At 41.5% G+C, this 12200-nt stretch overlaps 1 protein-coding gene across 1 annotated transcript in view; it reads right to left on the bottom strand.

Moving 5' to 3' along the window:
* wwc3 (WWC family member 3) overlaps positions 1-12200 on the bottom strand; it is a 238361-nt gene that overhangs the window by 53015 nt on the left and 173146 nt on the right. Inside the window, exon 7 of the mRNA XM_059967946.1 lies at positions 6919-7065. Coding sequence (XP_059823929.1) covers positions 6919-7065 — 147 coding nt within the window. The remainder of the gene's footprint in view (positions 1-6918; positions 7066-12200) is intronic.

Raw genomic sequence — 12200 nt, 5'->3', positions numbered from 1 at the left:
GAGGCGGAGAGGGAAGAGGTAAAAGAAGCTCAGAGCGATCGCGGCAAAGAGGCTAGACTGCGCAACCACGTGAAAGTTGGCCCGTGAAGCAGCGGGAGAGCTTAAAAAGCAAGCAGAGGCTGAGTACAAGCTTCACTCCAGGTGAGGTAAGACTGGGTAAGCTCCTTTAATTAATCTAATTAGTTTAGGAGTAGGTAATGGAGGCAGCAGTTGGGTAGTTGAGTGCTCTGTTTGCAGGATGTGGGAAGTCAGGGCGACAATTGTTGTCCCTGATGACCACACCTGCAAAAGGTGCATCCAGCTGCAGCTCCTGAAAAACAGTGTTAGGGAAATGGAGCTGGAGCTGGATGAACTTCGGATCATTCAGGAGGCAGAGGCAGAAATAGACAGGAGTTTAAGGGAGATAGTCACCCCCAAGAGTCAGGAGACAGGTAGTTGGGCGACTGTCAGGAGAGGGAAGAGGAGTAGACAGGAAGAGCAGAGCACCCCTGTGGCCATTCCCATCAACAATAAGCATACCGTTTTGGGTATTGTTGGTGGGGATGACCTACCAGGGACAAGTTGCAGTGGTTGCGTCTCTGGCATCGAGACTGGACCCTCAGCTCAGAAGGGAAGATGGGAAAAGAGGAGAGCAGTAGTGATCAGGGGATTCGATAGTTAGGGGGACAGATAGGAGGTTCTGTGGAAGAGATCGAGAATCCCAGATGGTCTGTGGCCTCCCTGATGCCAGGGTCTGCGATATCCTGGATTGAGTTCTCAATATTCTCAAGAGGGAGGGTGAGCAGCCGGATGTCGTGGTCCATGTAGGGAACAATGACATGGGTAGAAAGAGTGAGGAGGTCCTGAAAAGTGAGTTTAGGGAGCTAGGTGCCAAGTTAAAGGACAGTTCCTCCAGGATAGCAATCTCAGGATTGCTAACGGTGCCACATGTAGGTGGATTTAGAAATAGTAAGATAGTGCAGATCAATGCATGGCTGAAGACTGGTGCAGGAGGGAGGGCTTCAGATTTATAAATAATTGGGCAGTTTTCCAGGGAAGGTGGGACCTGCTCCGGCGGGACTGTTTACATCTGAACTAGAGGGGGACAAATGTTCTTGCAGGTAGGTTTGCTAGAGAGGCTCCAGTGGATTTAAACTAGATACGAGGGGGGAGGGGAACCAGAGTGTAGGAACAGATGTATGGGAGAAGGAAGAAAAAGAAAGCAGTAAAGTTTTTTGTACTGTTAGAGATAAACAGAGAGGAAGAGGTGGAGAATTTCTTAAATGCATTTATTTTAATGGTAGGAGCATTGTAAGAAAGGTGGATGAGCTTAGAGCATGGATTGATACCTGGAAATATGATGTTGTAGCTATTAGTGAAACATGGTTGCAGGAGGGGTGTGATTGGCAACTAAATATTCCTGGATTTCGTTGCTTCAGGTGTGATAGAATTGGAGGGACAAGAGGGGGAGGTGTTGCTTTGCTTGTCAGAGAAAATATTACAATGGTGCTCTGGGAGGATAGATTAGAAGGTTCATCTAGGGAAGCTATTTGGGTGGAATTGAGGAATGGGAAAGGTGTAGTGACACTTATAGGGGTGTATTATAGACCACCTAATGGGGAGCAAGAATTGCTGGAGCAAACTTGCAAGGAGATAGCAGATATTTGTAGTAAGCACAGGGTTGTGATTGTGGGAGATCTTAATTTTCCACACATAGACTGGGAAGCCCATTCTGTAAAAGTGATGGATGGTTTGGAGTTTGTAAAATGTGTGCAGGATAGTTTTTTGCAGCAATACATAGAGGTACTGACTAGAGAAGAGGCAGTGTTGGATCAGGAACTGAAATAGGTCAGGTGACGGAGGTATGTGCTGGGGAGCACTTCGGGTCCAGTGATCACAATGCCATTAGTTTCAATATAATTATGGAGAAGGATAGGACTGGAGCCAGGGTTGGGATTTTTGATTGGAAAAAAGGCTAACTTTGAGGAGATGCAAAAAGATTTAGAAGGAGTGGATTGGGACAATTTGTATTATGGAAAGGATGTAATAGAGAAATGGAGGTTGTTTAAAGGTGAAAGTTTGAGGGTACAGAATCTTTATTTTTCCTGTTAGGTTGAAAGAAAAGGTTAAATGTTTGAGAGAGCCATGGTTTTCAAGGGATATTGGAAACTTGGTTAGGAAAAAGAGAGATATCTACAATAAATTTAGGCAGCATGGAGTAAATAAGGTGCTCGAGGAATATGAAGAATGTATGAAGAATCTTAAGAAAGAAATTAGAAAAGCTAAAAGAAGATATGAGGTTGCTTTGGCAAGTAAGGTGAAAATAAGTCCAAAGGGTTTCTACAGTTATATCAATAGCAAAAGGATAGTGAGGGATAAAATTAGTCCCTTAGAGAATCAGAGTGGACAGCTATGAGTGGAGCCGAAAGAGATGGGGGAGATTTTGAACAATTTATTTTCTTCGCTATTCACTAAGGAGAAGGATATTGAATTGTGTAAGGTAAAGGAAACAAGTAGGGAAGTTATGGAAACCATGACAATTAAAAAGGAGGAAGTACTGGCGTTTTTAAGCAATATAAAAGTGGATAAATCTCTGGGTCCTGACAGGATATTCCCTAGGACCTTTAGGGAGGTTAGTGTAGAACTAGCAGGGGCTCTGACAGAAATATTTCAAATGTCATTAGAAATGGGGATGGTGCCGGAGGATTGGCGTATTGCTCATGTGGTTCCATTGTTTAAAAAGGGTTCTAAGAGTAAACCTAGCAATTATAGGCCTGTCAGTTTGACGTCAGTGGTGGATAAATTAATGGAAGGTATTCTTAGAGATGGTATATATAATTATCTGGATAGACAGGGTCTGATTAGGTACAGTCAACATGGATTTATGCGTGGAAGGTCATGTTTGACAATTCTTATTGAATTTTTTGAAGAGGTTACGAGGAAAGTTGACGAGGGTAAAGCAGTGGATGTTGTCTACATGGACTTCAGTAAGGCCTTTGACAAGGTTCCGCACAGAAGGTTAGTTAGGAAGGTTCAATCATTAGGTATTAATATTGAAGTAGTAAAATGGATTCAACAGTGGCTGGATGGGAGATGCCAGAGAGTAGTGGTGGATAACTGTTTGTCAGGTTGGAGGCTGGTGATTAGCGGTGTGCCTCAGGGATCTGTACTGGGTCCAATGTTGTTTGTCATATACATTAATGATCTGGATGATGGGGTGGTAAATTGGATTAGTAAGTATGCAGATGATACTAAGGTAGGTGGCGTTCTGGATAATGAAGTAGGTTTTCAAAGTTTGCAGAGATATTTAGGCCAGTTAGAAGAGTGGGCTGAATGATGGCAGATGGAGTTTAATGCTGATAAGTGTGAGGTGCTACATTTTGATAGGAATAATCCAAACAGGACATACATGGTAAATGTTAGGGCATTGAAGAATGTGGTAGAACACAGTGATCTTGGAATAATGGTGCATAGTTCCCTGAAGGTGGAATCTCATGTGGATAGGGTGGTGAAGAAAGCTTTTGGTATGTTGGCCTTTATAAATCAGAGCATTGAGTATAGGAGTTGGGATGTAATGTTAAAATTGTACAAGGCATTGGTAAGGCTGAATTTGGAATACTGTGTACAGTTCTGGTCACTGAATTATAGGAAAGATGTCAATAAAATAGAGAGAATACAAAGAAGATTTACTAGTATGTTACCCGGGTTTCAGCACCTAAGTTACATGGAAAGGTTGAACAAGTTAGGTCTTTATTTTTTGGAGCGTAGAAGGTTGAGGGGGGTCTTGATAGAAGTATTTAAAATTATGAGGGGGATAGATAGAGTTGATGTGGATAGGTTTTTTCCATTGAGAGTAAGGGAGATTTAAACAAGAGGACATGAGTTGAGAGTTAGGGGGCAAAAGTTTAAGGGTAACACAAGGGGGAATTTCTCTACTCAGAGAGTGGTAACTATGTGGAACGAGTTTCCAATAGAAGTGGTAGAGGCAGGTTCGGTATTGTCATTTAAAGTAAAATTGGATAGGTATATGAACAGGAAAGGAATGGAGGGTTATGGGCTGAGTGCAGGTCAGTGGGACTAGGTGAGAGTAAATGTTCAGCATGGACTAGAAGGGCCAAGATGGCTTGTTTCTGTGCTGTAATTGTTATACGGTTTGTTATATAAGTAGCGTGAAAAAGATCAATTATATTTTATCCATCAGTTGCATATAGTCAACTATAGATACAGCTATGGATTGTCAATCATTTACCCAGGCTGGGAGCAATTCTTTTCCTGTTTAGGTAAATTGAACAAATCTTGCCCACCGACTGCCTAAATTCCAGGATATTATCAGGGGTGGAGAATTAATGGTCAATGACTCAAGTATTATACTGATGAAGATAATTATTACATCAGAACTCAGCACGAGTTGGTACAAGGCAACAAGAAGCAGAGAAATAAAACAACATAAAAATCAATCACCAGTATAAAATACACATCTTCAACATATCATGCCATCTTTCAAATAGACTAAATTGTTCCTAAAAATTGGCTTCTAGTTTGATGATCAATAACAATTTGAGTGAATAAATTACCATTACATTGAAACTCGAGTACAGTAATTGAATAGGATTGATCAAGCAACACACACCACTGTTAAGTCACGAGTCTCTTCTAATCTTCAGTTGCATTCCCTTGTGCAACAGGTCTCTTCAATGCTTTCTTGCCCTTCCTCAGCTTCTTGTTCTATTTTTCCAGGACCATGTGAAATGACCGACCCATTTCCCTTCATGGACAGCTATCCAAGCCTTCATATTTCTCAAATAAATTGAGTCTGTGCTATTCTGGACTTATAATCCAGATGTGCAATATGGCAGTTTAGACAATGTATTTCCTGGCATTACTTATAACTAACTTATGCAATTGCTGATATCAAGAGAGCAACTTTTCTATAATGTGCAAACATGAAAAAGTGTAGACCTTACAACTTGGAGAAATTATATCATGGGTAAGTTCGCCAAATGCATCTTACAGCAAAGAGCAAGAGTACCAGAAAGTGCCAATTAAATTAGCCCTTGAACTTCCCCTACCATTTAACAGTTGACTGTTTAACTATTTTCTTGTATTTTGTCTACTTTCTTGCCCCATCCCACAAACTTTGACTTTCCTATTAACCAAAAATCTTCATCAATCTTTGTGACCTTTATAACTTAGCATATACACTGAGTGTCCCCTTTACTAAGTATATCTGCTCAATAATGAAAATATCTAAGCAGCCAATCATCAAGCACTCAATACATAAAAGCAGACATGGTCAGGAGGTTCAGTGGTTGTTCAGGCCAAACAACGGAATGACGAAAAAATGTGATCAAAGTGACTTTGACTGTGGAATGGTTATTGATACCAGACAGGATGGTTTAAGTATCTCAGAAACTGATGATCACCTGGCATTTTCACGCACAACAGTTTCCAGGGTTTGCAGAGAATGGTGCAATAAACAAAAAAAGAGACATTCAGTGATTAGCAGTTCTGTGGGCAAAAACTCTTTTTTAATGATAGGGGTAAGAGCCAAATTAGTTCAAGCTGACAGGAAGGCAACAATAACTCAAATAATCACGCAATACAACAGTGGTGTGCAGAAGAGCATCTCTGAAAACACAACACATTGAACCTTGAAATGGACAGAGTAAAACAGTAAAAGACCATAAACATATAGAAATACACTCAGTGGCAACATTATTAGGTACCTCTTGTACCTAATAAAGCAGTCAGTGAGTATATAGTTCTATAGGTACAGTCTGAGTGTATAGTTCTATAGGTACAGTATGTCAAAGGTTCATGACCCTAAGAAAGAAGAAATTACTCCATACCATGTTAACCTGAGGTTATATTTCTAACGGGAGCTGTTCTTGGAGTATTTATGCCTCAAGCACTCTTGCAATACCTTTCAATATGACCTTATCTGGCTGTAGAATAATAGCACAATTGCAATTAGTGCATGGTAACCTGCAGGATTAGTGTAGGAGCATCTTCCTAGCTCTTCAAGGCAACATTTTGTGAGACCAGAGTAAAATAGGACAGACCAGTGAAGATGACAAGCTCCCTTCCCAAAAAAGAAATCAACCAACTGGTTGAGTTGTTGCAACTTCATTGTTGGAATTTTAGCTCCATATTTTAAAGACTGGATTAAAATTCCCAAAAATTCCAGAGTGGGATTTGAACTGTGCTAGGGCTTTAGACCAGAATGTGGATTGTAGATTAAATTTAAAATGCAGACCTGGACAATAGTTTTCCTGGAGCTGTAGATACTAGTTAATTGAAAACCAGACAATGCTGATTAACAACTATTTTGGGTGTCTGGAGTGTGGGTACAAAGAAGGAAGGTTGAAAACTATATGTAATTCAAAGGAAGCATTGTAAGTATAGAACTGCCCTGCAGCTAGCATAGAATATTGGGTCAAACAGGCCCTTTCCTCCAAGAGCATCTCATTTTATAGAATAAAACACTTCTGTATCCACCAGCTTCAGTGCCTCTCTGGTGATGTTGTTCATACTACAACAAACCGGTGCTTTCAGCATTATTACAGACCAGTTCTTTAGATTTCTACCACAGTAGAACTCTAGAGCTCTCACCCCCAGGAACTCTATCTAGGCTTTGAAAATTTTAACAGATATAAATTTTAAACTTGGTTTATGCTAAAATGGATTTTCACAAAAAGATAATGGTGATGTAGAACTTTTCTATAGTTAGGCTGCATTCAGACGCAAGTTATCTAACAACCAAATGAAAATGACTTTGGCCAATCTTCTCCTGTGGCTCCTAATGGGAATCGGAAACACAGATTTTTAATTTTGCTTTCTGTGAGTGCATAGCCAGCATGGATTTTGCCAGCATACACTGAAGCACAACACTGTTGGCTAAAAAGTTTATAGATAGGTCGAAGCCTTTCAAAAACATACCTCTCCGATGATGTCTGTCTGCGAACCTGCTTCACGGTACTGCCGTGATAAGTAGTCAGAGGAGAGGCCTGTGTTCGTCTGGAGGTCCTGAACTGAGTTCTCAATGTAACAGCTACTCCTGAACTCATCCGTTAGCCTGGACAGGCTCTGAAAAGAAGCACAAAAGAAACACAAATCTTAACTTGGTATAGGCATGCCAACTGACAAGCAAACACTCATAAAGGAACCACTTCAATTTCACACTTGAAATGAGAAATTTCAACAATTTTATTTAAACATGTTGAGCAGTAAATCTGTGCAAAGTCTTACAGGTTAGACCAAACTGGATGAGGATCCTGCCAACTGGCTCCTGTTGACTACTACTGGTGGTAAGGGAATTGGGGAGGGAAGCTAGAAGGTTGGGAATTCATGGGTATGTGAGGTTCAGGGAAATAAGTGGGAGGTGGAATTGAGTGATTGCAGAGATTACTTTGGCTCACATTCAGCACAGGCCCTTCAGGGCCTAAGAGCCTGCTGTACTCTACGTTCTGTGCTGTGAAGGCTGGTTCAGACTGAATGGGCCAATGGCTTTCTATGATAAAATGATGGACTCTGAGGGCTGTGTCACGAACTATGAGGATGATGCCCAAGACACTGTTGATTCCCGTCCTGTCCAATACTTCACTTACAAATGCCTGAGGGAGTAGGGAATGGGACTAATGGGTATGCTACAGGAGCCTCGATGGGCCAAATGGCTTTCATCTATACGTTAAGAAAACACTGCAAATATGAGAAATACAAGATACTACAGAGACAGTAATGCTGGGTAATTGCTTTATTTTATGTCAATGGTCCCCAACCACCGGGCCACAAAGCATGTGCTACTGGGCCGCGAGGAAACGATATGATTTGGCGATATGAAACGATACAAGTCAGCTGCACCTTTCCTCATTCCCTGTCATGCCCACTGTTGAACTTGAACGCACACGAGGTCATTACCCATTCAAGGTCATCAGTCGCCTAAACACAGTGATACCCTAGCACCCAGGGATCACTGGTTGGCCTCAGGTAATCGGCCGCCTCATGCGGCCGGCGAGAAGTGCCGTTGCTACTGGCCTGGAACATGGACAGATGGGCGCCACCTCTAAACCTGTTCAGCATACCAAATGTTCGTAGGGAACCCGGTGCTAAAATATTCACAGACGACCTAATTCGGGCTCAGGGTTTCGTAAGTAGCAGAGCAGCTACCTCGCTGCAATCTACTGAAAGACATCCCTCGAGCCAAACTTTTGTCGGCCGATAGATCCTACCTACCTACAAGGAGGGCGGGCACATGTCCTGTCGCACTCCTCACTCAGTCGGTCACTTTCTCTGGACTGTGACCACCGTGGCCTCAATACAGGGTCCTCCGGCCCTTATCTTGCCCTCTCACTGGTGTGTTGCAATGATTTTATATGTTCATGTGAGGAAAATATGTGCTGTGTGTTTAACATCTAAATGTTACTTAAAATGTTATGATGCTATTGACTTATAAGTGAGTTATAATTGACTTATCACTATGTTCATGCGAGGAAAATATGCGCAGTGTGTTTAATATTAAATTTGTTAGATAAACCCTTTTAGAAATGAAATTGAGTGTATTAGCCATCTATAAGAGACTTACAGTTGACTCATCACCTATATTCTGGTTGTGATTAACACCCACACACCCCCACCCCCCATCGGCTGGTCTGCAAAAATATTGTCAATATTAAACCGGTCCACAGTGCAAAAAAGGTTGGTAACCCCTGTTTTACATACCAGCATGGGCTATGTGTGGTGACTGTGGCTACCAGGCTGCTAGACGCCCCTCCCTTCTGCAAGAGCAGGAATAAAATTGGAGGGGCTTGGGTAGAAGGGTCCTGTTAGTATTTGCAAATGGAGTGGTATGTCATCTCATAAAGTGAGAGTGTCAACTTCAGAATGAAGGAAATATCTACCAAAATGTCCCTTTAAATCACAAAAAAAATCTGCCTAATAATAAATAAAAATGATCCAATTGATTCTTTGAACAAATGACAATCACTGCCTCAATTGGAATAAGATCTTTGGGAAGTGCCACCAACAAATATAGCCAAGTGCTCACATTCCTTTATACCAGTATTATCCAACAAAGGATGCCATTCAATCCATTGTGCCTGCGCCAGCTCATTAAAAAAACTGTTCAAAGTACAAAGTCCAAAGTAAATTTATTATCAAAGTATGTATCGGTAACCGTATACTACCTTGATATTCATTTGCTTGCAGGCAGTCATGGTCGAACGAAAAATAAAAGAAAATCAATGAAGAACTACACACTAACAAAGACAAACAACCAATGCACAAAAAACAAACTGTGCAAATAAATGCATACATAAGTAAAAAGGAAGACAGACAGACAGACAGATGCATACATACAGAGAACATGAGTTGTAGAGTCCTTGAAAGCGAGTCTATAGGTTTGAAATCAGTTCAGAGCTGAGGTGAGTGAAGTTATCCACACTGGTTCAGAAGCCTGGTGGTTGAAGGGTAGATAATAACTGCCCTTGAATCAGTCCTGAGTCAAAATTGTTCAATCAGTTTTATTTCCCAATTCTCTCACCAGAATCCTTTTATCTTCTTTTCTACTGAATCCAAGAGTTGTCAGAATACATTCCAGATCATGTTGGATTCAACAGGATAACCTTTTCTTCTGTTCCCTTTTACTTTCTATGCCAGCTACCTCGAATCTGTGTCCTCGACTGATGCCACTGAATACTGGATAATATTGAAACACTGGGACAGAAGTCAGCAACTCAATCACAACGTCATTCACGACTCATCTCTAGCTCATTATTATTTACCCCGCTCTGATGCACAAACACACAATACCTTTACCACACTGAAACCTGTAACAACCAGAACATTTTCAGTTGATCCACAACCTACCCAGAAGCAAATTCAAAATTAGGGCCAGTACAGGAGTGCAGCAGTTAGTGCAATGGCCAAGATCCCAGTTCAGTCCTCACTGTGGCCACTGTCTCCTTATAAATGAATGCTTTCTTTGCCCATTTCGTTTTCCTCCCATATTCCAAGGACGTGCTGGCAGGTTAATTGGCTCCTTAATGCAGGTAAATGACAAAATATCAAATAGGGTGTTGGTGGGCACATGCAGGATATCAAGTTGCACATCAACAGGACAATACGAGGAGGGGGATGGGTTTGACAAGACTACTCAGTTGGGAGCAGATACACACCCAAAGTCCTTCTTGTGTGTCATAAGACAGCCCACTATAAAAAACCTATGAAATAGGACCAGAAAATGCTGAAAATATTCCAGAAAAATAGCTGGCATTTCACATCAACAATCCTTACATTGCTTCCTGAATGGCCTTAAACTAGTTTTAAGGTGAGATCGACTTCTACCTGGATTTCTATAGTAAGGAATGGAACCTCTCTACACATGCCCACATCACATTTGTGAACTCAGCGAGGCACGTCACCCACTGAGACCTGCACCCAACTGTAGGTAGACTTGCTAGTAATTGTGCATTCCCATTGGGAAACTGAGCTTCCTGTGCAATGGAGCTCTCATTGTGGGAATTTTCTGCCTGGCTAGCTGCCCTGTAGATACTGCTAGCTGAGCACTGCAATCCACGGGTTTCCAGCTCTGAGGTCAAGCAAAGGTATATCTGCATACACAGTTACAACCCCAACTGGAAAGTCACTCAATATTCTGGGCATAACTGAATCACACATTTAAGTATCTCAATAATTTCATACAGCTTTTCCATTCATCACATATCCTCTTGATTCAACGGAATTATAGATTTGGCGTTCTTTTCAGGCACAACTATTGTACAATATGTCAATCTCCCCTGCAATACAATAAGCTGCATTTTATGAGTGTTAGACCATATCTCACTTCAGAAGAATTGGTGAAAATATCTTGCACCAAGAAGATATGGTCAACTGCCAATTTGGGACTTTAAAACATCAATGTATGAAGATAAAAACACAAAATGCTGGCAGAACTCAGCAGGCCAGACAGCATCTATGGGAGGAGGTAGTGACAACGTTTCGGGCCGAAACCCTTCATCAGGAGTGAAGTAACATGGGATGGTCCAAGGGGGATAAGAAGTGGGGGGAGGGATAAAGTAGAAAGCTAGGAAGTGATAGGTTGGAGGGAAATGGGCTGGGGGAAGGTGGAGAATTATGGGAAATAAAAGAGAAAGAAAGGTAGGGCTGGGGGGAGATTATTGTGAGGGGGGATAAAAGAGAGAGAAAGAGAACCAGACTGAAATGATAGATAGGGATGGGGTAAGGGATGGGGGCAGGAGTATCAACGGAGGTCTGTGAGTTGGATGTTCATGCCGGCAGGTAGGAGGCTACCCAGGCAGAAGATAAGGTATTGTATGAAGATACAAGGTTCTAGTACATTTATCTGTCTGCAAGGAGATTGTGACCCTTGATCTTCTGTTGACTGTTCTGATGTGAGTCAATTAGCCAAATTTATCAATTTCACCACTTTACAACATTACAGGACGGTGGTGACGAATGTCTCAAAATACAGTCGGCCCTCCTTATCCACGAGGGATTGGTTCCGGGACCCCTCACAGATACCAAAAAACATGGATGCTCAAGTCCCTTATTCAACCTGTCTCAGTGTGGTGGACATTAGGACCCAGTGGAGAAGCTCTGAATCTGAAGTGTTTCTGTTTACAAAAATAATCATGATCACGATTGAAAATAAAGGGGAAATAATAAAGTGATCGGAAAGAGGTGAAACGCCATAGGTCATTGGAAAAGTGTTAGGCTACAGTCGGTCAACGATCGGAGCAATTTTAAATGAAAAAGGCCCTGCCCCGATGATAGCTACAATTATTACTAAGCAACGCAGTGGTTTAATTATTGGGTTTTGGGTTTTTGATCCTCCACATCAACCTGGCACAGTGGAGAGCATACTCGATAGCGGTCTGTCACTGGACTGAACTCGGGGACTTCTGTTCCCGAGCCCAGCGCTGAAACATACGTTCTTAAGTGTTTTATATGCATAGAAAGGTAAAATATATACTATATACTAAGACAAGCGTTTGACTAACTGACGCTAAATAATACCAGATGTACCTGTTCCGACTTACTTAGCAAGAGAACTTCTGATTTTTTTTATCCCGTTCCACGATAACCCACGCACATCCTCCCATATATTTTAAATCATCTCTAGATTACTCATAATACCTAATACTATGTAAATACTATGTAAAATAGTTGTGATATTGCATTGTTTAGGGAATAATGACAAGAAA

The sequence above is a fragment of the Hypanus sabinus genome, chromosome 4 (genome assembly GCF_030144855.1).
Source record: "Hypanus sabinus isolate sHypSab1 chromosome 4, sHypSab1.hap1, whole genome shotgun sequence".
In the NCBI taxonomy this organism is placed as follows: Eukaryota; Metazoa; Chordata; class Chondrichthyes; order Myliobatiformes; family Dasyatidae; genus Hypanus; species Hypanus sabinus.
The sequence above is the reverse complement of the archived record's forward strand: the minus strand, read 5'-3'. Positions and strand labels throughout refer to the sequence as shown.